Genomic DNA, 27,925 nt, shown 5'->3' on the forward strand with positions numbered 1-27,925 from the left:
TAGGATAACTTTTATTTGCAAGCAACATGCATTGAACTTCTTCCAGGTAGGGATCCCATCACAGTTATCCCACCTGGTGGAACCTGAGCACTCTGAAGGGGTAGGTTATCCACAAGGGCTGAATAAACAGCTTCCCATTATCCCTAGCCTAGACAACAAATAAATACCACAAATTATCCAATGCATGTATGTTAAAACGTTACTTTTTTTTTGAACACATAACCTTTTTTTTTTCATGATATCTTGAATTAACTATAATCCTGATGGTTTCCACACTGTACAAGTGCAGTATAAAATGATATGTGAATTCATTATGAACCTATCAAACAAATACTGCCAGTAAACATCCATCTTTATAAGTCTCAAAGCAGCGATATTCTACAATTTGTGAAAGACATGAGTGTCAGATAAGGAAATGACTCGGTCTGGTTGCTGAGGAATTGAGTTAAGGAACCCCATAAACCTTGTGAAAGTCTATTGACCTGCTTATGGAATCACTGAATCATGGAACAGTTGAAAAATACCTCTAAGATCGAGTCCAACTGTTAACCTGGCACTGCCAAGTCTGCCGCTTACCGATGTTCTTGAGTACTCCATCTACACGACCTTTAAATACTTCCAGAGCTGGTGACTCAACTACTCCCCTTAGCAGCCTATTCCATTGTTTGAGAAACCTTCCCATGAAGAAGTTTTTCCTAATATCCAATCTACACCTTCTCTGGTGCAACTTGAGGCCATTTTCTCTTCTCCTATTGCTTATTACATGGGAGAGAAGACAAGCCCCCAGCTCACTACAGCCTTTGGACACCTTCCACTAGACCACATTGCTCAAAGCCCCATCCAACCTGGCCTTCAACATTTTCAGGAATGTGGCATCCACAATTTCTCTGGGCAACATCTTGCAGTGTCTCTCTATCTTTATGGAAGTGAATTTCTTCCTAATATCTAAGCTAAACCTACTCTCAGCTTAAAGCCATTTCCTCTCATCCTGTCACTACACACCCTGGTAAAAAGTCTCTCTCCAGCTTTCCTGTAGGCCCCATTTAGGTACTGGAAGGCTCCTATAAGGTCTCCCCTTTTCTTCTCAACCTTCTGTTCTCCAGGCTGAACAACCTCAATGGTCTCAGCCTGTCTTCATAGGACAGGTGTACAGCCCTTTGATCATTTTTGTTATCCTCCTTTTGACCCACTCCAACTGCTTCTGACTGGTATGAATGTGAAACAACAGCAACAGGTAATAGTCAGTGAACTGTCTGAGGGTTGGTGGTCTCTTGGTGACACCGCTGACGCAAGGCCCTGGTAAGCCGCACACCTCCCTGGAGAGCGTGTCTGGTCAGCACATGGGGGCCTCCCTCCGTGCCTCTCAGAAGAGGGTCACCCACTGCTATCACCTGTCACCTGTTCTCAGCTGCACAGGTCGTTATACAGGGAGCAGATTACTCAGCTCCAGCATCTTGTCTGATCTGACGGATCTTTCCTCTTCACTCTCCAGAGCAGTGTGTCAATTCCGTGAGGGCACCTCAAGCTTTAGGAGAAATCTCTTCCTCCTGCAGCCTCTTGCCACTGTGAACTTCCACTCTTCCGCATTATTGCCCCGATCCCTCTGTGTGTGCTGGTAGGGGAGATTTTGCTTGTTTGGCCTGTGGGTCCACTGCAGTCTGGGCTTGAAACCAGCTACCTAACTCCTTCTTAGACTCCCTCATGTTGTGCAGCCTTTGCACCACTTCCTGCAACTCAGCCACTAACCTTGAAAGCGTAGGGTACAGAAACTGAAATGTACCACTAAAAATGGATTATAATAACTTGACTGTATTTTGTAAGAGTTTACAAACAGAATAGAAAAATCCAGGGTGGTCTTAGTTCTTATTCTCTAAACATAACCCACAGTATTTACAGAAAGATTTAATATGGTGATTCCGGATTAATTTTTTAGGTTAAGAAAAAAATTTTGAAAGTCTCTCATTGAATGTCATATCTATATTCCCTGAGTTCTTCTGTGTATTTCAGAGTGGTGAATACATTTCACACCTAAAGATACCTTAAAGACTGAAGTATGTACTGAGTTGAGCTAGATGTCTCCTGATGTACTCTGAGGCCCAAAACAGAACAGAAAGTGCGATACTTTCAGCAGATTAACTTCAGATTTGACCTATAGAGGCAGGTTTCTATGGGGTAATGTTAAGTAATTCACTATAGGCTCACTTAATCCTGAGGTCTCTTGCAAACAAAGCCGCCAAATTGCAAAGGTGCTTTGTGTAATCACCCATTGTACATCAGACACCGAACTGAGGCTCCAGTGTTCATCCTCTGCCAAGTCTCCAGACATGAACAGCTCATGTTTAACCTCACTAAAAGTCCTTTTTTTTTTTTTTTGACAGCAGAATGAGAGCTGCAACAGACTGCAGGTTGCCATTGAAAGTAAGAGGCTTACAAAACTTGTTTTAGACATCAGTGTTAGCCTGGGGGTCTTTAGCTCTTCGGTGATGTGAAAAAAAATATAGGAAATACACAAAGCCATTTTACATAATGACAGTCCCATACCTTGTAAGCAGTCATTCTGCTAAAGGGCAAGTTCCCGCTCCCATTTAAATGAACAGCATGATTTCCACAAACAAGATTGAGGCCTTTACACAGCTTTGATTTACCTTCTCTTTTCTTACATATTTTCTATGCTGATTTTTATTCTTTCCTCTCCCTCTTTCTTTTATATTTTCATATTTTTTACAAATTAACAGAGTAAAATATAAGTCCTGAAATACTTTTAAAATACAAGGCCTTTCACCAACTAATTTATACATCATCAAAATAAGCAGCCCTTTACTTCAGTCAAAAAGCAAGTTATAATGCTCAGAGAGATCAACTACAAGACCATGAACCCTGATGTTCTCCACATAAGAAGTCAGTAAATAACTAACAGGTGTACCAAACATCTACCTCAGAAACATCTTAAAACATACTAGAAGCAAGAATTTCTGAAACATAGTAATTACCATCGTTTCACATGAAATTTGAAATCAAAAAAATGCATTAGAATGCTCAAAAGAAATGCAGTTATATAGTTTAAAAATCAAAGTAGTTAAATAGACTTATTTTAAGTCAGAAGGAAAGAATATTGTCTCAGAAGGAAAAGAAAAATTCTTCAAGAGACACTGATTTTTGTTCTTTATTTTAAAGACACTAGCTTATTTTGTGTGTCTTATAACTCAGTGATCAGATATAATAAGTCATTCCAGAAATTTGAATTCTTTTTGAAACAGTGTTGCATGAATTGAAAACACCAGCAGAAAGACAGACTATTTTCCAACTATTTTCACCATAACTTTGTAGGCTGCTAGTTTTTGAATGAAATAAAAAAAAGAATGAAATAGAGAAACAAAGAATGAAATAAAGATCAAATGCACAATATCCTAATGCAAGAATTCCTTGCACCACATGCCCATATGCATGCAGGGCATTTACACAAACTTTAAATATTCACTAGAGCTATTTCCCCAACAGGATCAGTTTTTCCAGTGAAGCAACAACACACAGTGTTGAGTGTGTCAGCAAAACTAAAATCAACCATTTTCACTATGCAAAAAACCTCTTTGTAGTAATAAGGCTGGTAGCGGTGGTTTTGTTTCCATCTGTGCCTACCATAATGTGGATGATCCAGGGAGACAGGAGCTTGGGTTATATAGAAGAGTGCTCTGCTATTGTTAGGCAAGATTTCCTGATGGAAATTCTATGATTACTGGCTGTACATTCAATAAATCTGAGATAATGAGGGCATATAGAATTGCTGGGGCTGCAACGGCCATCTGGGCACTGTGTGACCCTTGCCAGGGACCTCCTGAAGGCTTATTATGCAGCTGAAAGTGTATAGAGTGTGTTCACTAAGGCTGGGACATCTTGACAGTGTCAGAATTCCTGTGCACAGGTAAAGAGTAGCATGCACATGCCTGGGTAGTGACCGCTGGAAATCCCAAAGATGTAGGATTCTGGATAAAGAGCAGCCAAATTAGAATCATGTGAGCCATTACAGTTACCATCTGGAAATTCTAGGCACTCTTTTACTAGCTTTAAAATTTGCACAATCCAGGAGAGGACTCACATCAGAAAACCTGAGTGTATGGAAGTTCTTTATTACAAACTTATCAGGGCTGACTATGAATGTGAAAAAGGTATCATAATCATGAATGCTGATGAACTGCAGTAAGCCAGAATCAGGGAATGACAGTAGGTTTCCTGAGCCCATGTCTCCCATGAAATCCACTGAAGCAGAATGGACAAGGCTAATAGAAAACATCCTTATGATCTGACTGTGTTATTAGTATACAAGCTAAATTCAGAGGAAAAGCTGGGTAAAAATTAGTACTATAGCTTGCTCATGAGTAAGAAATTCCACTTAAACTAGTAAGGCTTCCAGAAATGGATAAATGCTATCCACTACTAGAGTATCAGTATCTTTGGAAAAGTGTTAACTTAAAACTGAAGATCCCTCACTGGGAATGGACGCCTGGCTCACACAAAGTGTTTTTATTAATAAAAATAAAAAATTGCCCATTCTAACTTTATTTTGTGATTGAAACTTTGCCACTGTAAATTTCTACTTAAATAAGAACTAAGCAATAGCAACTAATGTTTTGGATGGGAGTCCTTCTAGAAATTAAATTCCATTGCTTCTCAGAAGGAGAGGTTCATTATAAAACAGTAAGCTTAAATGAAGAGAAATCAACCAAAAATTCAAACAAATCAGAAACACAAGTTTTTTCATATTGCTTAATATCTGGATAATTTTAATCCCCAGCGCTTCACTCCACAGGCTGCTATTCAAACTTCTAGGCTTCTGGATTTTAGCTACAACCAATGTGAAAGCAAAGAAGAGAGAACCACTCTTTTGGCATTTAGCATTTGGCCTGTTCTAAAGGTATCAAAAAAAAGTGGTTGGAAATCAGCTCTTTCCCAAGGCATCACAGTACTTACTGCCATTTCTTGATTGTTCTGAAAACCTCAGCATCCAAAAATCTTCCTGTCCTTCTCTGCCATGTTGGGGAACCTGGTATTGTATTCCACAAGACTTAGCAGCATCTCTCCTGGTCCCTTCTACTGTTTAACTGCATGCTGCCCTGTGGTTTCTGAATCAGACACACATCAGGCTTCATGGCGTGCCTCCAGTGGAGAAGCCTATGAGCAATTCAAATCTTCTATAGTGTGTGGTTCACAAACCACAGAAGCCCTTCAGCGCTCTGAGGCTGAAATAATGCTTGCAGGGATGAGTTGCTCATAGTTTCCTAACGCCTGTAGGACAAACCAGGCAATGGCAGCCATGTGCTTCAGTAAAGAAAACCTCCCTTACGTGAACTAATCATTGCCGATGAACAATGAAATATTTCCCTCTTCCTTCTCCAGTTATTATTAATCTGTAGTGCAACACTGTAGAATTCAGTAATCAGAGCGATAACTCATGCAAACACTGAAAAAGCTTATAGCACAGCACAAAGTTATTTTCTGCAAACTGTGGGAAGCTTCTTAACCTGCGATTTAACCTTGGGATTTGCAAAATTACACAAAAATTATTCGTGTTTGAGGAAGTTGGCCCACTAGTGCTGCAGCTGGTCTGTTGATTAAAGTCAAAGGCTATACAGAAATGACTGGATTTAACGACCACAAAAATCCAGCCACCACAGCTGAGCCAGAAGAGGACAAACTTTGACCACTGCTCTTTAGTAATAAGTGTCCTGGTTAATGATCTGTGAATGTCAGCAGCTGGGACCAGATGGAACACAAGAAAAGGTAAGCTATGGACATGAGGAAGCAAAGATGGAATGTTGGAAAGATATTCCATTGATCAAAATTGGACTGACCACAAAACCCAAACCAGGCTGCAAGAACAAAAGAGCATTTTAACGGGTGGAAATTATCTGTAATGTATTATTCTCCTCACATAATAAAGAGGAAATATCTTTTTTCCCTTTTGCTGTTGTCTTACATATTGGATCGAAACACTTCCTTCTGGTCCTCCCTGCCAAATCTCAGTATCAGAGGAAATATCAGCTCACTATTGTCAGTACATAAATTAGTTGAACTTCATCTAAGACCAATATGTAGAACTACTATGCCAAAAAAACCCCCAGTATTCTCTTAACGTACTACATCTCTATTTTAAATAAACCTGCACAGAAAATGGGATTCTTTTGGAGGACATAAAGGACTATAAAGAGTTAAATAAGGCAGTACATGGAAAGCAGCCTCTGCAGGCATCTTAGCTCCACATAGACCAGGCATGCCCACTGTCATCCTGAATATTACCTTACTCTGCACTGCATAGGGCTGTGACTGTAATTCATTTTCTGGGTCAGAAGCCAAACTGAAATATTGGAAGCAAAAACTGGCTCTTTCTTTGGTCCCTGCCCTGGACTGGGAGATGTACAAATTTGACTTGGGGTTCCCACTTTTCTGGGAGAGAATGAACCTCCAGGCTCTAGGACAACCAAGCAAGAGAGCACACAGGACCAATGATGCTTCTCCTTTTAAAGCTGTTTCAGCGGCAGTGTGTGTGTCAAGGCCATGTGCTGCAGAGACTCTGTGGGCCAAAGCAGCCATGCCAGCAGGTTGTAAACCCCAGGGATGGTAGAGCCCATTGCCTCTAGCTGTCTGGGCCCAAGAGATGCCATGAGTGGCACGAGGTCCTAACTATGCTACTGAGTGGTTTACTGAGGAGAGGGTCAGAGGAAGAATTGCTTCCTACTCTCACAAATTGCAGAGAAGGGTGAAAAAGAAGAGCCCACTCCAAATTTCCTATCACTTCTTCCTCAGAGACACTGTCCTTTTGAAGAGGGAGGTGTGGTTTCCACAACTCTCATGATGAGATTAAAATCAAATTTCATAATCCCTGAGTGAGTGGATAAAAGAGGGATGACATGATTAGACTTTATCTCCAGGCTTTCTCCTCACCTCAAACAAATACTGCTTTTCTACTAAAAGGTGGAAACACTTTTAGCATAAAAACTCTTTTTGTGATAAATTTGCAGTCACTAAAAATGTTACCCAACTCTACTGATTAAATTGCAGGATAAGGCCAGTCCAATCCTTCCATTAAACTCAAGATTATACCAGCATTTTCTCAGTGACTTTACAGAGCTTTAGAGCAGCCAATTAACCTAACCAGACAGGCCAAAGCCAAAGTCATGAATGAGTAATGCCAAAAGAATCACGGTGAAGTTGTTGAACAACTGCTACAACATTTTTTTCGGTATGGCACAGAATAGAGGCACTTGATTGCCTTCAGCAATGATGAAGGTATTGCGTATGAAATCCAGGATAACCGTTAAGCTTATTGTGAGCTGAAACAACATGGCAAGAAATCATTCCAGCCTCTCACTAAGATTGCCAGCATTCTGTCATTTGAGAAACCTCAGAGAAAACATGAATATTTGTTTTTCTAGATCTCAGGGAGCTTTGGGTTTGCAAAGCTACATAAACAAATGAAACACATGAAATCCATGACAAACTTACAAATCCCACCCTGTCTGTTTCTTTTTTAACTTCCCTTTCTGGCAGTTCAAATTCAGGAGACATCAGTTGGTTGCTAGAGTAGATTTATGTTGCTACAACACTTACCTGAGCCAAATTCTAGCTCTAATAACTACTTTTTATTCCCATGCAAAAGAATGTTTACTGATCAATGCTGATCAACAGAAGGATACAGCAGGCTTATTTTGTCATCAAACCTCAAAATACAGTTTTTCTCCAAGTATATACATATAATAGGGATTCCCACCTAAATTTGAACTCTTTCCTCAGTATTTTTTAACGTTCTTTCCACATCAAAGTTGTTAAGTTGTTCTGTGAACTTTACTGTTCAGCGTTTTAGTCTTTAATCTCAACATTTGATTCCTACACTTATGTTTCTTTAGCAAATGATTTATTTTAGTTTTCATCAAAACCCTGAAATTTCCCTGTTTGTCCCTCCTCCCCCCTCCACCTTTTTCAATTACTTCTGCTGGCACTGGAGGCAGCTGCTGCTTCTGCAAATTTCCCCGTAACTGCTATGCACTACAGAATAAAAAAAACCAAACCAAACCAACAAAAAAACCTCCAGAAGATAATGTGAAGGACTTTGTTTGAAGATAATGCGAAGGACTTTGCTGGCTTCATCTGATCAGCTGTCCCTGAGCTGGAGTGTTAGGTGACTCCTTTGGGAACATGTAGTATTAAATATTCATGGATATCCAATTCTGAAGACATAATACTGAATATTCATATCAGAAACATGATCCCAGGAGCTCTGCTTAGCATATAAAGGGACACCAACATAGTTGTTAAACTAAAGTATGCTCTAAGCTGCAATATTTCATATATGCTTAACTGGAATGGGCATACTTAGGCATATTAAACATAAGCTTTTAAAGGCTCAGAATTTGCCCAAATACAAATTCCTCTCTCCTGAAATTAGAATTCAATTTGGGGTCACTTTTAACACAAATTAGAAATGCAACCTGCTTTCTGATGAGACAGGATGATCCTGGTTTTAGTTTAACAATTTTGTAACCAAGAAAATGATTGTATTAGTCACTTCACCTTTACTCTCGCCACTTTAAATTGTTTGTTTGATCTTGAACAGCCCAAGCAAAGACAATGTTGGTGTGTTCAGCACACATTCATCACAAAAGTTTTTACAGATATTTGAGCTGTAAGTTAAATCTCTGTGTGCCAGCCTGGGTCCTGATAGCTCTGGTGAATTCACCACGCAAGAGGCCAAGCTGCTCAATGTTGCGGGTCCGAAGGGAAGAGGGGACAGGACACGAGGAAGGGTGCAAGCAGACTTGTTTATTCAGGCGTGTGCCCGATTCTTAACCGTCCCGCCAGGGGCAGGGGGCAGAACATCGAGTGGGCTATCAGACAGACAAATGGGGGAGCAAATCAGAACAGGGCACAGGCAAAAGGGGGAGGAGGAAGCCTGGGCATGTGCAGTTGTGCACTGTGTAGCATGAATACAGTGAAAGTCCATATGAAAGTCCTGCCAATTGCTGTATGCTTTTCTCCATGCCTGGAACTGTTCCCATCCTGAATCTTGCTTCTCCACATCTCACCCTTTCTTATTAGTTTGAAAGATGCTTGTTGCGATAGTCCTTCTTGCAGCATGCTGTGACACAAGAAATAGTTAGTAACAAAACAAACAGAGAAAGCAAAATTTCAAAACAAGTGGACAGCTGCATTTGCTGAGTGACTCCCCCCCCTAAAATTGTTTCCAGCCCGAGATGCCACTGCTCCATGGTGTCTAAAAGCTTAGTGATAGTGGTCTTCTGTGGACTACGAGATCCTGGAAAGTAAGCAGAACATGTTAGAAGGGAGAATTTAGGATTGGGATCATGTGATAAGGGAACTGTAGGGATTGTTGTGGTTTGCTGGCACTTGCTGAAGGGATGGGCTACGCAGGATGGAACGCGGTTGAGGGGGTGCTGCCTTGTTTCTTGACAGCTCACAGGTGCACTGTTTAAGATCTGGCATTGAATTAAAAGTCACTTTTCTTCTCAAGTCTGGTGACTTTTTAGGAGGTAGCAGTTCTCCATAGATGTTAGTAAGAGAGCGGCAATCTTTAGTCCAGTGTCTGCCTTTCCCACATCGTTTGCACGGCGTCTTTGGAAGCTCAGTCTTTGTAGTTAATTGTGGGCAGTTCTTTTTAATATGTCTTGTCTCTCCACAGTGAAAACAGGTTTGTGGTCCAGCTAAAGCTTCAGCTATTAGTCTTGCTTTATGAGAATTAGACCCCACATTCTTACAAGCTTCTATCATCTCCAGGAGTGTGGGATCTTTTAGCATTTTTAAGGCTTGTTGGCAATCTTCATTAGCCTTTTCAATCACAAGTTTATTAAACAGAATGTCTTGGCTTTCCTTTTGTTGGACTTGCCGTGCTATAGCTTCCTTTAGCCGGGTTATAAAGTCCACAAAAGGTTCTGTTGAGCCCTGATGAATTAGGGTGAAGGAGGGTGTTTGGACATATGCATCAGCAACCTTTTTAAAGGCTTCCATTGCCAGATCTTTTGTAATATCTAGGTATTTTAAATCCACAAGAGCCTGGTCTTGTCGGCTCGCATAGTTGCCTTCTCCATACAGCATATCAATAGCATTTTTTACAGGAATACCACGCCTCTCCATCTTTTCATTGACATATTTAACTATAAGACGTTTCCATTCCGCTTCAAAAACGGATGCCTGCACAGTCGATAACAGTCCATTAATTACCGCTTTGATATCATAAGGTATTAAACGGCAGGCGAGAAAAAACGATTCAAAAAGTCCAACAGTATAGGGTGAGCCTAAACCGTACTCTACAATCGCTTTTTTGATGTCCTTTAACATGGTATAAGACACCGGACGCCACTCAGGAGCACGACCTTCCTCTAGGTAAATTGGAAAAGCTTTTAAAAACTCGGCATCGTTAGCCTGTGCAGCTTCTGTCCGGAAAGCTTTCCAAATATCGTTGCATGGAAGAGAGGCATTTGCCATCCTGCAACTGCCGGGAGCCTCGGTAACAAAGGCTTCATGGGCGTGGCCATCTTTCCGGGTGTTATCGTCGGAAGAGGCCCTGGCCCTGCTCCTTAGTTTCCGTCTACCCCGGGAGGGTGATGACGTGGGGGTAGAGGCAGCGCTGGAGGGAGAGGGCGTTCTGGTGGGAGGGTCCTTGGGCGTGCCGGGGGCGTAGGGGGGCGGACGCGAAGGCGGGCTGGGGGGTGGTGCCGGCCGAGCTTCCACGGGCGGGCTGGGGGGCGGTGCCGGCGGGAGACGCGCGAAATCTTTGCATGCCGTTTCTCCACGCCGCGCTCCCTCCCCGCTCTCCTGGGTTTCGCCCGCGCGGCCGACGCCATGATGCCGGTATTCCGTGCTTTGTTTCTCCCTCCCGCCGTCCGCGCTCTCCCCCACCCCCCCGCAGCTCCGGGACCCTCGGGGCTTGTCCATTTTTGGGGATGGGGGCTTGAATTTTTGCTCAGATTCTTGGAGATTTTCATTGGAACTCATCAACTGATGCTCTAGCATCATCAGAATCAATCTCCAGGCAATTAACGCTTCAGTAGCAATTTTGTCTCCCCTCTCTTTTGCTCTCCAGATATTGTATCCAATTTTCTCCCAGTCTTTTTGAGACATGTTGTCGGAGATTGCTTCCCCTCTGTTTTCAAGCCATTTAGCAAGGGATTTTGCAGATTTTTTGTCTAAAGGGTGTCCATTTTCCAAAATAAAGTCTTTAAGCTTGCGGTATACAAACTTTTGAGGGGTAGATAGCGAGAGGCCCATTGCGAAATTACTTAGGCTTCTGTTGGTCTGTAGTTGGTTTTAAAGTTGATTTTGTGAGGGTGGGAGATGGGATTAGAGGTTTTTCCCGGAGCTCACCTTTCTCGGTGCGGTGGCTATCTTGCCGTAATCTGGGGTTCTACCGGGAAGGACCAGCGAGATGAAGACGCTTCTCTCAGCGCTGTCTGAGCCCTTTGTGGCGTGGGGGAGGTTTTCTTAAGGTAAAAACCTTTTCTGCCCGACGCTGGGCGCCATCTGTCGCGGGTCCGAAGGGAAGAGGGGACAGGACACGAGGGAGGGTGCAAGCAGACTTGTTTATTCAGGCGTGCGCCCGATTCTTAACCGTCCCGCCAGGGGCAGGGGGCAGAACATCGAGAGGGCTATCAGACAGACAAATGGGGGAGCAAATCAGAACGGGGCACAGGCAAAAGGGGGAGGAGGAAGCCTGGGCATGTGCAGTTGTGCACTGTGTAGCATGAATACAGTGAAAGTCCATATGAAAGTCCTGCCAATTGCTGTATGCTTTTCTCCATGCCTGGAACTGTTCCCATCCTGAATCTTGCTTCTCCACAGGAATGTGCCTCAGCCCCTCCAGCCCGGGGCTGGCTTTGATAGCAGGCACGGGCATGGGCGTTAGGGCCGGCTCTGAGCCGGGCTGGAAGAGCTGCCTCTCCAGGCTTTGATTCCCGGCCTTAATTAGCTCTTTCAAGTGAGAGGCAAGTTCAAGTCTGAGAAAAGGGAATATGAGGAATTCCAGAGCGCTTTCCTGCCCCGTAATCTCAAGGCAGGCAAGGCTCAGGATGTGGGGTTGCTCCAGCTCTCCTTTATGCTCAAGCCTCCTTTGCCAGGGGATTCCTGATGCTGCTCCTTGGCAGGACGAGGACGGACCAAGAGGAATGCAGGTGGGAATTTCATTGCAGGGAGACTGATCCTGCCTTACTCTACCTTAATTCCCCTTTACACCAGTGCCCTCAGAGTCCTTGCTTGACCTTGCATTTCATTCTCCCACACTGAATCTGTGGAGGGACAAGTCCTTCATTTTAGTTGGGATCTCCTGCCTGGACCCATAAAGCTCCCAATGGAGTGTTGCACAGGGAGAAAGGCTGTGCCCAAATCTGGCTTTGATTTTTTTGTTTAGCTGCAAGGCCTCTGCACATTCAAAGAGCTGCCTTTAGATTTAAGCTGGGAGCTTCCCACTGGAGTTTCTTTCCTGGGCTGCTAAGCCTCTCCATGCATTTGCATATCTGCTCTGCTTGTGCTCCATACATTTGCAGTATTGGACCTCTCAAATTAGGAGGTTTGAAACCTCTCAGTCCTGTTTTCTGTGGCTTTAGACAGGAGCAAAAAGGCCAACAGCATTCTTGTGTCCCTTGGGGTGAGTCTCAAACCAAGAAGACTGATGTCTCAGACTGAACTTGGAGGGACCAGACTGCAGAAGTGGGAGAGAAGACAAGGAGCCAAGGGCTGGGTGACACAGTGGGTAAAAAAAAATGTTAGAGCATATTTGGGAGAGTATTTCTTCCCTGTGAATCAGAGATGCTAATGCTAAGCTGGAAAAGAACCTGGAGATCCTTGAATTAAAAGAAGGGAGTCTGAAGAGTGTAACTAAGTAGGCTGTCCTCTCCTTAAATGAGCCTACTTAGAGCTGCTGGCAAGCCCTGCCTGAGATCAGCTGTGCTGCCCGAGGGAAGAGGTATTAGTGACTTGGCTGCTGCAAGGGGATGCAGAGTCCAGCAGCTAAGCTTGGAAAATATTTGATAGTTGGTGAAGTATTTTGGAGCCTGGATATGTGTCTGTGAGGGCCCTGTTTCCTTCGCTGATGTCCTCTTGCCAGCCAGCCCCCAGTGCTGCTGCTCTGCCTCTCAGCACGTGTTTGGAGCAGCTCTAAAACCAATTACAAAGCCATCAGTGAGACTTTTCCCTGTTTTTGTGTGGATGTCAAATGTTTTCCTGCTGGTGCAAATAGAGGCTTAACCTTCCTGAGATCCAGGCTGGAGCTGAACTTCAGCTTTGCTGCCCTCCCTTCAGCAGCTGAAATCCTGCATGTGAACGGGTACAGCTGATGTGCCGGCCACTGAGCATTTTAAATTAAGAGAGGAGAGATTTGGATTAGATTTTAGGCAGAAATTCTTTACACAGAGGCTAGTGAGGCCCTGGCACAGGTTGCCCAGAGAGGCAATGGCTGCTCCATCCCTGGAAATTCAAGGTTGGACAGGGCTTGGAGCAACTTGGGATAGGGGAAAGTGTCCCTGCCCATGGCAAGGCGTGGTATGAGATGAGCTTTAAGGTCCCTTCCAACTCAAACCATTCTATTATTTCATGATTCTTTGTGGTATTAACTGCAGAGTTATGGAGCTGGATTCACTGCATTATCTTCACCTCTTGGTGCCTGGTCAGGTCTGGTTTTTAGTAACAAACCTTCTTCCAATTTTTCTAATATTTCTGATAGAGCAATAACTGACTCAAAGGGGATCCACATTTTATGATTCTTCTGCTCCTACCTTGATGTAATGCTTCTCAGGGCCACTTCAGAGCAAGAGAAATCTCTTGGAGACCATTCCCAGCACAGCTCTCCTAACCTGCAATACGCACACAGATAATTACAGGGATGTGGGAGAACAGTGCTCTTGGCCCTGCTGGTAGTAGAGTCTGTAGCTTCTCTGGTCAGGCAGTTTGGTTGCAGCTGATCTGGGAGATTTGAAGTTGGGCAGGACCTTGGTAAGCTGAGCTGGACAAACTGTATCTCATGGTCAACATGCAGTGGGAGGCTTTGGGTCCCCAGATGCCCTGCAAGGCTGGATGTCCTGGAAACTTGCCCTGGCCTGGTTTGCAAACACAATATGAGGGCAAAGACGGAGGCACAACTGTGTAATGAGCCTGTGATTCCCCTGTGCCAAGTTCCTGTGCGTGTTGCAGATGTTGGTAGTGTGATAGAAGCATTTGCAGAATGGGAAAAGTAAATATCCAGAGATGAATGGAGAATCCTCAGTGTTCATTCCTCTCCCATCCCTGTGTTACAGCTGTCCTCCCTGTAATCTTCAGCACAGATCGGGGAAAAAATGATAGATTTTTATGTCTGGGCAGTTGATTTGCAAATTGGTGATGTTCACTCAGGTGATAAATGGTTTCAGGTAATATCTCTCTGCAAATGCAGGATAATAGCTAATATTTAAAGAGTACACTTGACCCCAAACGCTTAAAAATTCATATAATCAGAGAAAAATGAGGCTGGGAAAAAAAGGATTCTTATGAGGTCATCTGATTTGCCCTTCTGCCCTACTTAAAACATTCCTGACAGATGTTTGTCTCACCTGTTCTTAACCTCCGGCAACGGAGGTTCCTCTCTCTCTCCCTGTGCTGTGAGGAAGCTTTCCCTCATGTCAAATCCAAATCTCCTCTCTGGATACTGAAGCCATTCCTGCTTATACAGTCAGAGGGCACCTTCAAAGCCTTTGACACATGAGGCTCTTGTTATGCAGTCATGGAAAAGTAACCACTGCAGTGTGGTTGGTGCACGAAAATGTGTGGAGCAGTGGGGACATGCAGGGTGTTGGAAGAAGGAAGGGCTGTTCTCAAGGGGAAAAAATGGGCTTCTCAAAGCAGGAAACAAACTTCACGTTGGCTTGAGAAGGCTGTGGTTTAAATAGGCTTCATGGACTTTGTAATTGAGCAACCTGCTCTGGTGGAAGGTGCCCCTGCCCATGGTGGGGGGGTTGGAATGAGATGGTCTTTAAGGTCCCTTCCAACCTAAACCATTCTGTGATTCTATGATTTCATGGTTCCATGATACAGTTGGAATGTACTGGATTTCTTAAAAATAAATAATAAAAAACCACAATATCAGAGGAGGATGGAGGTACAAATGTGTCCTTTTTGTATAGAAATTGATCACTGGGGGATTTGTTGATTATCATTACTATGAAATAGGACTAACAGGTGCATTTTGAAGCCCAGTGAGAATTCCATTACTGGGATGCTCAGCAGTGGAGGCAGGGAAGGCTTCCTCTCTACCTTGGGGAGCAATCAGGTGAATGGCTGTGTGGGACATACAAACACGGATGGAGAAGAGGAGGGTATTGGATACTGAACCCAAAGCAGCAAAAAAGTGTCAAGGGAGATGGAGAGGAGAGGGAATCCTTGCTGGACCTTTGTCTCTCAGTGAAGCCCCAAACACAATGTGCTGTTGGCACGTGCTCCTGGCTGTCAGCTCGGGAGCTGGTTGCATCCCAGGGCTGCTCTCCTGGGAGATCCTGGTCTCCTCATCAGCCTGATGTGTCTTGCAGCATCACCTGCTGCTCTGCAGCCTAACAGACTCCAGTCCCCGAGATGAAAAGGTGTCACCTCCATCGCTGCAGCTTTCACCGGATACGCAGCACAAATATCTGCTTGATAATCGAAATGTCTGTCCCCAACTATCTCCTGCCTTCTTGCCGGTATTTTCTTTTCCTTTTGGCAGGAAATGGAGTTTGACTGTTTAAATTACTGTATTCAATCTCTTCCTGTTTTTCATGGCAGCGCTGTCACTTGGGGGAGAAATTAAATGTTTTCAGAGCCGACCGGCCAACAAAAGGCCTTGTGTAAAGAGCTGGGCAATATTTTCCCAATGCTTTGCTAACAGAAGAAGATGTCTGGGACCCATGTCACTGTTTGGCAAGTGACTTGGCTGTAAAGGCTTCCCGTGCTTCTGGTGCCTGAGTGTGTAATTCCCCAAAACCTCTTTTGAAGATGATCCCTGAGAGTCCTGATCTCCTCCATACATCTCTTCCTCAAGTGGGCTCTGCTCTCCTGCTCCCTCCTGCTTTCCCTGCCTCGCCCTGCCCATCCTAGATGCCCACCAAGCAAGCACTGCTGTTGGGATGGGATTTAGCTGAATGCAGGAGGAGGTTGTGGAGAGCATATTTCTGAGTAATCCTTCCGTGAATGGTTTTGGGGCACGTTTGGATGCCAGTTGGGTGCACAGGCATTTTCCTCGGGCAGCACGAGCACCTCAGCCAGGATGAACACTGGGGCTGATCCAGGGGCTCTGTTCTGCTCCATGTCACCAGGTTAGGAATGGCCTTTTCCAGCTCAGGTAATAGAAGAACTTTGTGTGGGGGATGGGACAGTCAATTTGGCTCCTGGCAAGGCCACAGTTAGTGATATGGCCAAGATTTTTCTATAAACAGCTTATTTCATGATATTCCTCTTCCTCCCAGGGCTTGGATTTGCCATCACTGGTGTTAACAGGACACACTGAACCTCTGAGACACCAAGATGGGGAGCAGCATTATGCTTGTTTTACAGGAGGGTTGGGTAAGGCACAGTAAAACATAGCCCAGGGACTCCTGGATTTAGTGCTGTTCCCAGGAAAAGGGAATATCATCCTTGCTGTTGCATACCCCTCTAGCATGGTGAACAGGAAAACAAGGTCATCCTGAAAGAAGGATATGGGCTGGAGCTGCTGGAAAGAAGCAGAGTTTCAAGGGGAAAAAATCACTTTACAATAAAAAGTACAATAAAATCAGGAATTGTCATCCCTGTCATTTCCCCCATCATTTTCCCACAAAAGGGAAAGATGAGGGCAAAAGGGAATGTTAGCTTTTGCTTAGTTCTTAGGAAGGAGATCCATGTGATCCTGGTGCTTTGACATCTTTGCACACACAGCCCCTGCCTGTTCCTCTTGGCAAGGTCGATCTGTAAGTGATCCTGACACTTTCCCATGGGAATAACTCCATCACAGGAATGAGCTATTGGTTTTGTTAGACCTTGTAGTGTCCCTGCTTGCCAGTTGGGCTATCCTAAGTCATCCTAAGTGTCAATGCCACTCGTGCTTGCACAATAGGTCTTTTTGTTCATCTCAGCTGGATGGACAAGAGTTTTGGGTACATGTTTTACATACATGTCTTTACCCCAAATTATACAGACTCCTGTTCCCGATCCAAAGGGTTCATGGTCAGTCAAGGTCAGTTCTTGGTCAGCTTCTAACATTGTTTTCTTCTTCTTTGTCTGAAAATGCAAATAAAGAGCAGGAAACTCCCGAAAGAAATGACAGAGTGCAGTGTTTGGAAAGGCAGTACCCTGGGAAATACGGTAATGCCTCTCTGGGAATGCCCACTGGAGACTTGCAGACGGAGCAAACAGGCCTGTGGCTGCCAGATCTCTGTTTGTATAGTTGGTCACATCAGTTTGTGTTGGATGGGAGCGTGTGTGTGTGTGTGTGTGTGTGTGTGCAGAGCGTGTTGTCCGAGGGACTCGCTCAGAAACTTTGATAAGAGGTGACAGGGACACTCTGGGGTGGAGAGGGTGGAGGCTGAGCTGAGGAGGCAAGAGGGACAAGAGGTAGAGCCCCGTGATTTGTAGATCTCCCCCATGCACCTTCCCTCTCCTCATTTCTCCACGCCCAACAGGCCTGACCATCATCTCCCCTGCAAAACTGGACATGCTCTGGGATGAAACACATTCCAGCAGGGAGAAATGTCATCTTATCCTGCCACATGAGCAGCTCAGGGAGCTCTCCCCAGTGACACAGCTGGGGTTTCTCATGATGGTTGTCAGGGGTGGAAGTGGCCAGGGATGTCTGGGGCCCTGCTCCTCAGGCTGATGGAGAGCAGCTGACTCCATAGCTCCGATGCTCTGAGCAAGGTCCTGGCCCCTCCGAACCAGAATTAGGAAATTCTCCCTACCTCCTCCCCTCTGAGGTGAGCAGCAGGCTCATTAACTAATTAGCACTAAGCCATTGAGCAGCATGCCTGGTGTTCCTGGTGTTCCTGCTGGAGACAGGATGGCTGGGATTTAATGGAGTTACAGGAACATCTCAGCAGTGCTGCATGAGCACCACAGGGCTTCTCCAGCACCTCCATGAGCTCTTAGTTCAGCTGGATATGGCTGCTGGCAACACCCCAGTCCTCCAGACATCCTCAAAAGCCCACCATTTATTCAGATGGGGATGTATATCCCAGCCTGGTGAGAGCTCCTTTGCAGGGGATCCTCAGGCAGCACATGGATCATCTTCTCTTTTCCACTGGTGGTGACTCCTCCTCCCATGTGCCACCTCTCTGCCTTCAGCCAGCAGGGATAAGGACATTTCCCTGCCTCTGTAAAGTGCTCGGCGCTCCAGGCAGGAAAAAAGTGGATTTGGAGGCTCTGGAGGAGAGAAAAACAAAAACTCTTAATCCCCTACATCAACTGCAGCTTGCACTTAAAGGCTGTAAAGCAGGGCCTAATTGCAGGAGAGGATGATTGCATTTGAGGTATTAAGTAGGTTCCTCAGTATTAAACACCTGTCCTTGAAAAGAGACTTCCAGATCAGTGGATGCAGAAATAATGCTGGCAGTAATTAATTACCCTCTTATCATCCCCCACCCCCATCTTGAAACCTCTCCTTCTAAGATCCTCATTGTCCTGGGAGGGGGAGGGAAATACACATTCACTGGGAACAAAAATACACACGCACTGGGAAAAAACCTCCTTCTCAAAACTAATTATTTCGTTCCTAAGCATAAAGCAGGAGGCAACCCTGTGCCTTTAAGTGGCCGGGTGCCAAACCCTCTCACAGAGCTGTTCTCCTCATGTCTGGGTGACCCTGCTCACACAGAATGCTCATTGAGGGCGGAGCAGGACCCAGGGCCGGGGAGTCGCTGTTGTGTCTGAGATATTCCAGGCTCAGCTCCCTCCCCCACCACTATTCCCATCCCTGTACCACGTTGGCTCTGCCTGAGCAGCTCAGCATCCCTCAGCATCACCCCCAGGTCCTGGTGGTCCCTCAGCCTGCAGGTGAGCAAGGGGCCAACTTCTCCACCACTGCCAGTTAGTGGCCAACTTTTCCACTGCTGTGCTTTTGCCACGTGGACAATTGGATTTTTATGTCTGGGAACTGGTCTTTGCTGCTTCCCCTGCCAGCAGCTTGGGCTGTTTTCTTCTGTGGTCGAGCCCTGTGGTCGCCTGTGGCTCAGCTTTGCATTTTTGGAGGGCTCCATATGTTCTCCTCTCATTCTCCTTCCACGCCAGGAGATCTGTGACTCCGCAAACCTGACCTCGTGTTGCCTCTCCAGGAGGTTGCCTTGCAGGTCAAGGGGAACGCTTGTGCAAGAGGGTTTTTTTAAAACAAACAAACAAACAAACAAACAAACAAAAAAAAAAAAAAAAAAAAAAAGGCAAAAAGCAAACCCCAGATGTCCTGGAAGAGCCAGAAGCAAAGTGACTCCAGCTCCCTTGGTGAGCACGATGCTATTTAAAGCACCTCCGGAGCGGGGACAGCCGAGTGTGGGAGTTTGGACAATGCCCGTTCTGTTGAGGAGGGGGCCAAGGGGGTGCTGGATCCAGCACTGCTTTCTGGGATAAATCCTCTGCAGACCCTTTCTCCCTTGCCTGATGCAAGTGTAGCTATCGGGGTGAAACACAGGGCAGGGTCTGTCTTAGTGCTTGGGGAACCAGCAAGGACATTTAGCCTTTGGGAATGATGTGATGGGCATGGCTATTTATTTATATTCCAGGAAACATGGAAGACTTTCTTTCTCTCTGAACTGTTCATGTTTCTCTACTTACCCAAATTCCATGGATAGGTCCCCGTTGTACCAGGTAGGATAATACAGATGTTGGAAGCAGTGTCCTGAAGACCGGAGATGGGAAAGGCTGTTTTACCCACAGAGAGATGTCTGAATCACATCTGACCATATTTCTGCCCCAGACACTCCCAGCCTGGCATCTGCATGACTTTGGGATGTAGTTTTTGCTCTAAGTTTGTTTTAGAGGCATTTTATTAACACTGTCCCAATCTTTGGGTAATATAACAACAGCTTTGGGATGAAATGTGGTGTTTGCAGAGCCAGCACGGACCTGGCTGAATACATATGTTCAAATTCAGGATAGAGCTGGGGACCTGGGTGTCCTGGACACATCTACCTCCATATCATTCTTCTCTTCAGCTCTGCTTTGTTGCATTGATAAATGCCTGTAATGGGATGAACATGTCTTGCTGAAATGCTGATCTTTGTTGCATCTTTCTCCTGCAGAAAACTACACAGTACCCAGGACTTAACATCTCCTTTGTGCCACCAGCCCCCCGTTCCTTCAATTTAGGGGCCAGCAATCATTGCAGCCCCAATATTTTTGGTGCAGATTCTCATAATATGTGGCTGCCCCATCCCTGGAAGTGTTCAAAGCCAGGTTGGACAGGGCTTGGAGCAACCTGGTCTAGTGAAAATTGTCCCTGCTCATGGCAGGAGGGTGGAACGAGATAGGCTTTAAGGTCCCTTCCAACCCAAACCATTCTATGATTCCATATTTAAGATATTTAAAGAAGTATTTGAAACTAGGAAAAGCAAGACACCTAGACAGATATGCAACTAAAAGACAAAGACAGAGGGACCTCTGTTTCCTCCATGCAGTATTGGAGCTGCTATAGCTGATAGAACATGTGGGTGACATTAGATCAGTAGAAACAACATCGTATTTTCCCTGTTTCAATGTCATTACCCCGTCATTGTCAGTGTTCCAAAATATAATAGGATTTGTTCAGCTGATTTATCCTGTAAACAAGCAATATTAGCCAGGCACGTATTTAGACACGGGGAGAGAGGGGGGAGAGGCAGAGCGGGGGAGTTTGCAGAAGGGAATAATAAAAATTTACTCCTCCTAATGAGGGAATGACCCAGCACTCATGGATGGGCTGGGGCTGTTGGTTGGGATCCCGAGCCAAGAAACACAGGGCTGTAATTGTGATGCTGTCCCTGCTTCCAAGGGCTGGCTGCAGCCTCCCACTTGCACCATCTCACTTTCAGATGCGGGAGGAGTTCGAGCTTAATGGCTTGAGTGAATTTACACTCGCCTGATACAAAGTGCTCTGAATTCCTCAAGTACCGAGATCTGCCCAGATAGCGGCAGCAATCGGGGAGATTTTTCTCTTCAGACCTCGAGTGCTTTGGTTTGTTGTTTAAACTGATAACGGGGCTTCTTTAAATTCATTTTCTGTGGGATGGTAAGCCCAGACACGTCTTGCTTCTCCCTGATACGGATGCACAGCCCTGGATCGCCGTTATTTGTTGAGCAAGCCAAACTCTCAGGAGCACATACATCCCATTCATTACAGCACTTAACTTACCTTTGCAGGACCACGGTGAGGTTTAATTAGTGCTTTTAAGGGGCTCTGGGCTCTCCGGGTGAAGGTGTTTCTTGCATGCAAAGCAGCGATGTTGCTTCATTTATACGGCTCTGTTGGTGCACGTGGCACTTTGCAGCCCCAATGATAATTTTGTCCGTGTAACAAAATAATAATTATAAGCAATTGTGATTCAGTGGAGAACCGCTGGTGGTGCCGGCGTAGGGGTGGCAGCTGGACTCTGTCCAGCAAGGTGCTGGTGTGTGTCACTGAAACAGGAACGAGGAGTGCCAGAAATGCTCCAGAAATGTCGTTTAAGCTCTTTGCTGCCAATAAATAGAGGTAGTGGGTCAGGCACACTGTGAAAGGGAGGACAGGTCAGCAGGAGAAGGATCCTGCACCCTTCAGCATTGCATGCAACAGGCAGTGATGATATTGCTGTGGGGACCTGAGGAACTCTGCAGTGTATCTGCTGATGGACAGAAGAGTTTGTAACTTGGGGAAGGGAATGTCTCTCTTTCAGAGGTCTCTATTGGATGGACATGCCTGAGAGAAACCTATGTTATGGCAAGGATGTTCAGGATTGCAGGGCACAGCTCATAGAGGACCGAACTCCAATCTCTCCTTACACCTCTGCCACCACTGCAGTTGAAGTTTCTAGAAGCTTGATATGTAGACAGCCTTAGGTTGATCAGGGAAATGTGACAGCCTTTAGGATTAAATGCAGCACCTTCTCTCAGAGATGTCTCTCTGCTTACACAAAAACCCCTTTTCACCTAAGGTTTCCCCTATCTGTGACTCTTTCTCCCCCATCTCAGCTACAGTAGCACCAGGAAAAGTCAGTGCTACTGTGCTTCAGGTATGTAGCACAGCTTTGCTGCTGGAATAAGTTCTCGCAGAAGAGCTCTAGCAGCTTATTTGATCAATACTTCCCTTTTGAAAAATCCCTAAATGCTTATTTACCTACTAGTCCATGGCAGTTTCAAAGGCAGAGTCTCTACACTCAATAATCTCTCTCTCTCTTTTTTTTTTTGGGGTGTGTGTGTGTGTGAAAAATTCTAAGTGAATTTTTTTAAAGCACCGATCTGAAAGCCACTGAGATTATATTCCTCTGTTTATCCCTCAGTGCCTCATCCATATGATCCTCTGAGCCAGCAAGGGGATATTTATGGGACTGCAGGAGACCTCAGCTTCCTTTTACACCTTTTGCAGTCACATTTGCTGCTCTTCAGGCCACGTCCATCCTCCTTGTTTGTAGGTACAGTTGCCACCTGTGACAGGATGAATTCCAGTGACCTTTGGGATCTGATTTTCACTCTGCCTGCAGGGGTTGGGTTGCTGATGCTGAGATGTGGAATTATGGTGATGCTGGAAAAGTTTTGAAGGGATAGAAATATAATACACAAAAGGGAGATTTGGCTGACACAGTGATGGTGTTTGAGATGTGGGATGGGAAGAACTTCATGAATGAGAGTGTTTGTGCTGTCTCAGTCTGACTTTGCATTGCTGCTGAAGGTACTGTCCCTCTTCCCTTCCTACATCAGACCCTTGGGGTCTAATTAAGGCACTTAAAATATCACTTAAATTACAATATCCAAACACAGGGAGTGCAAATATCCCATTGAAAGATATTGATAGGAATCCAAGTCAGTTCTGCACCATGCCCTGTTTATCTTGACTTGGTGGGAGTGTTTCTCCTGGAGAAACTTGGAGGTGAAGTTGACACCAGACCTGAGGAATCTGATGTAGCTGGTATCAATCAGAAACAGAGACTCATTAACCTGCTGGTCTTTAAGGCTGGATCCTTAATTACCTCTTCATTTGTGGTGGTAGGATTGTGTTCTCTGCAGGTGACCAAGAAGGGAGTAGGTGGTTCTGCTGAGGAAGGTGTTTCACACTTGATATCCATGATGTGCTTCTCTGGATAGTCAGTCATGAGCTTTCCATCATGGGGGCATGAACCATTTCCCTCTGATCACAGAAACCTAGAATGGCTTGGGTTGGAGTAGACCTCAAAAATCACATAGTTCCAACCTCCCTTCCATGGGCAGGGACACCTTCCACTGGACTGTGTTGCTCAGAGCTCCAAAATAAGCCAGTGCTGCTTCCAGAGCAGAAATGCTGCTGCTGACCAGTCCCAGGCAACATTTCTTGGAAAAGTAGGAACCAGAGTTGGAGAATAATCCATGGGCTGAAAACTCTTGGCAGTTGCAGCTCTGTGGCTGCGACTGAATCAGCAGATGCTAAATTCTGGGGTCTGCATCTCCGAGGTCTGAAGCAAGAAATGCGAAAAGCAAACTTATTGCCAGAATTGCTTAAAGATCGTAATACTGGGGTCTAGAAAATTTGTAGGGGTTCACTAAAGGATTTACCTTGTACACATCTTTTGGCACTGTAATCATTCAGCAAACTGTGACTTAGAGGATGTTAAATTTATAGCACAATTACTTTTATACACAATTACTAATAATCACCCAGCTCTGCTAAGCTAGAGGTCTGAAGACTAAAGAAACCTGTTGGTCTCTGTAAAAAGGCAGCCTGCTCTTCAGGAAATTGCAAATTTTACGACGTGGAGGTGCCTGGTATAGACTGTTGGGAAGTCTTATACTCACAGCATAGCAGGGACATAAATACAGGCATAAAAATCTGTACCACATTAAGATTCTGCAGCACTCTGGAAACTTGACACCAGTCCTTGAACTGATGCTTAAACTACAGACCTAAAAACCAAAGGACTGCACCAGTTCTAGTCAATTTGAGTAACTTTCCCCTCTGTTCTTGCATTCCTGAATTGTGTTCGAATGAAAACCTCTTAGCATGGTGGGTGCAATTTCCCTATAATTGGGAAAGTTACTGTAACTGCACTGTCATTTGTATATGGTGACATGTAATTGCACAGTAACCACTGCTGTGGGTGCACAAGTGAAAAGCAGAGTGCAATTATAATGTATTTCCAAGTGCTGGCTCTTTATCCAGCTTCTGGTATATCACAGAGCACCCTGGGGAAACGGTGCTGGGTATTTTTGGATGTCATTAGAACTGCAGGCCAACCACTGAAGAGTGGGTTGGTTGGTGATCTGTGCTGTCTTTGGTCAGTGGCCATCTCTTTGTGCACAGAATTTTGAACTGCAGATGGCAAAAGTCCACAGCTTTTTCCTGACCTACTGTTAGGAATGCATGGGGTGGGGAGGGCAGCAACAGGCATCAAATTATGGGAATGATGTGGCATGAGGTGAAAGTCAGAGGGGCTCTGTCCATCCTGCACGAGGATTTCACAGCTCAACACGGCCAATGGGCTGAAAAGGGATGGTTCTGCTGGAGTTCACAGCACAGATCAGGGGGAGAAGGGACGTGAACCAAAATCCACTGATTTCACAGGAGTCAGAGGAGACACTGGGATGCAGCATGGCCAGAAGCAGAGATACTGCAGGAGGTCAGAGGCAGAGTAAATCCAGCTTCAGGAATGCAAAGTACTGATGCCATGGGCAGGGCAAACCAGCATTTAACCAGAAGTTCACTGTGCTGAAACCACCAAGAGGACATGCCCAGGCAAAGAGGAGAAGCACAAGCCTTGAGTACCATCCTGCTGCTGTTGGAATTTAAAGACCTGTGGTTTGTGGGAGATGGTTTCCCTCATTTTCAGCTCCACTGGATAAGGATTTATGGTCCACCCCTGCACCAGGTGATCTAGACCCTAAATTGCCTAGCTTGTCTCTCTTCAGGTACCATGAAGTTCCTGGTTAGAGATTTTCCTAGGGCTTCCACCTGTCTAGATTTTTAAATATCCTGTGGAGTGGACACATGCCCACCCTCACCCTCCCTCGGTCCTTGCTGTCGGAAGGAAAGGAGATCTTGCAGTCAGATGATGGAAAAGACCTTGGATATCTCCTTGCAAAGACTGAAATGTGTGTTCCTGTTGATTTCTTATTGTTGTTGGCTCCCTGGCCCTGCTGGCAGCACAGACAGCCCTTAATGTATGTGTTCCCTCCATCCTTTGCCGTGGCCAAGCCTGAGATAACAGGAGTGAGAAGCCAAGTACCTGCCACCGTGTGAAGACAGGGCTGTTAGGTATTAGCTGTAAATCAAAGGCTTGGCCATTGGGACAGCCTTTATCCCCAGTGAGTCTGTGGAATTGCTTTGGAGCCTGCTGAGAGATCTGGAAAAAGGTGCTTTGATCGAGGAGGAAGATTTCTCCAGAGTGAAAGCAAGGAGGAATGAGGGGTGGCTAATCCCTTATTGAGGCTGTTCCCCAAATATGGATTAGGCTGTGTTTGATTATCAGGGGCTGTTTCAGAGGCAAATGGCTAAAGCAGATGTTTAAGGGACAATTGATGTATTATGAGCACTGTCTGCACTGGCCCCCTGATACCTGGTGCTTCAGTCACTCCTGCAATGCCAAGGAGCTCACTCCTGCTGGGGAATCAGATGAGGACGGGGAAGGAGGTGCTGTAATCAAATCTCTAACCCTTCTGCTGAATTTGGGGTTTTGGGGACTCAGTGAATCCCTCAGGGACTGAGCCAGCACCAGCCTCGTAAAACCATCCTCTGCAGGAGGGCTTGGATGTGTTAATTATTTATTTGACAGGCTTAATCCTGGAGGAGGCAAACGCCTGCCAGAACCCTCCTGGAAATCAGGCCCATTCTTTTGCACGTCCTTCCTTTTTCACTGGTGAATGTGACACTTGGCCGTGGTGTCACGGCTGCAGATGAACCCCCCGGTTGCTGACACAGGGAGTGGTGGCAGGAGCAGACCCCAGCCTCCCACCAGCTGGTCCCCCTTCCCTTCAGCCCGGGATGGAGAGGCAGCTGGTGGGACTTGTGAGGGCATTTTTACCCTGGGAGCTGCCAGTCAGTCCGAGATGAGGATATTTCAGATATGCAGAGCACCTTATAAGCCTGTGTTTAGCAGCTTTCCTGGGGCAGAGGGATGGTGAGTAATATTCCCTCTTTTGCAGGTAGGAGTTTGGTGTGGGATGATGAACTGATTGATTCCAGCCCAGCATCCCAACCACGAGCCCGCAATTCCTTCCCAGTTACCTGCTGAGTGTGTCGTGACTTTCTGGGTTAGATTTTAACCGCTCAGGATGCCAGAATTGCTGATGTTATTCCCACCTCTTTAAACCTTCCCTTTGCCTCTCCCTGCTATCCCAGCCGGTGTGGCAGCAGCATTAGAAGCAGAGTGAATTCATGTCCTCACCTCCTCTTTCATTCTGGAAAGTCGTTAACGCAAAATTGCCAAGCAGAGAAGCTCCAGAGAGTTTAACGTGGCTACTTTATATTGCTGCTAGGAGTGTCTGGAATTGAAAATAAACCTGTGCTTGCAACTCCTGACCCTTTCATCATAAATCCAAACTTCCTTACGTGTTTCTCTTCGCTGCAGAAGATGACTGTATTTCTGTCTTTACAAAGGCCTGTGTGCAGCTGAGAGCCACAGCTGTGCAGAAGCCGGGTGGTGTTTATTTGTAGGGTTTTGCTTGCTGGCGTTTTTTTGGCAGATGATCCCCGGAGGAAATAACCCAAATACGTTAAACGAAAATAGTTTTCATGTGGCGTGTGGCTCGCTGGCCTCGCTCCTGTTCCTGGGGGAGGGCTGTCCACACGGCAAACCGCAGCTCTGGGGTTGCTGCTCTGGCACCCACCCAGCAACACACGAGTGGAGATGGAATCCTGGAGTAATTTGTGTTGAAAGTGACCCTAAAGACCATCTTCTCTATCCCAGGTTGCTCCAAGCCCCGTCCAACCTGGCCTTGAACACTTCCAAGGATCCAGGGGCAGCCACAGGTTCTCTGGGCAACCTGTGCCTGGGCCTCACCACCCTCATCATAAACAATTTCTTCTTTACATCTACTGTGACTCTACCTTCTTTTAGCTTAAAGCCATCACCTCTTGTCCTATTGATACAGACCCTACCAAAAATCTGTGCCAGTATTTCTTTGTAAGTCCTTCCTATAAGGACGTGCCCTTCTGTAAATAATAGCAGGGAAATAGGATTAAATAATAGGCTTAAATTAATTTTGTGTCTATGTGGGGGAAAACCATAATATCAGCCCCATTAAGGGTAGGTGTGAGCTCAGCTGGAGCTGGGTCCAGTCTGATGGAGGAGCAATTAACCTGGGGCAATTAAATTAATTCTCAACAGGTGGGAGATGAACTGCAGATCAGCCACAGGTGGTTGTGCTTGATGCTGGGATCTCTGGCTCTATATCTTGTGAGTCTGTTGAAGACTCCTGCCTGAGACTGGAGGTTCTGGATCATGCAGGAAGGCAGCCAGATGATTCCATGGGTCCTTTCTGGTCTCAAGTGCTTCAGCTGGAGTAGTTGGTTTTGGCTGTGCTGCAGGGAGGGAACGTGTGGGAGGCTCCAAGGAGGATGCCTCTGACAGTGCCAGCTCTGCTTGATTTATATCATTTCACTGCTTGTCAGTGTAATTTCCTCTTGTTGGAGATGGAGCTTTGTGCACTGCACCCAAGGTAAGGCGTCTGCTGGCACCATTAAGCTTTTCATCCTCTCGGTGGGGAGGAAAGCTGTCTTTTTTTCCTTAAAAACTTTCTTCCCTTTCCCCTCTTTCTGCCATTTGGG

At 45.6% G+C, this 27,925-nt stretch overlaps 1 protein-coding gene across 1 annotated transcript in view; it reads left to right on the plus strand.

The window, feature by feature from the left end:
* The first annotated feature begins 10,851 nt into the window (after nt 1-10,851).
* The window catches only part of PLXNA4 (plexin A4), a 420,427-nt gene continuing 403,353 nt past the window's right edge, over nt 10,852-27,925 (plus strand). The window contains exon 1 of the mRNA XM_039379236.1: nt 10,852-10,857. Coding sequence (XP_039235170.1) covers nt 10,852-10,857 — 6 coding nt within the window. The remainder of the gene's footprint in view (nt 10,858-27,925) is intronic.

Source organism: Pipra filicauda, unplaced genomic scaffold (genome assembly GCF_003945595.2).
Source record: "Pipra filicauda isolate LSUMZ 115617 unplaced genomic scaffold, ASM394559v2 scaffold160_size1671714_pilon, whole genome shotgun sequence".
Lineage (NCBI taxonomy): Eukaryota > Metazoa > Chordata > Aves > Passeriformes > Pipridae > Pipra > Pipra filicauda.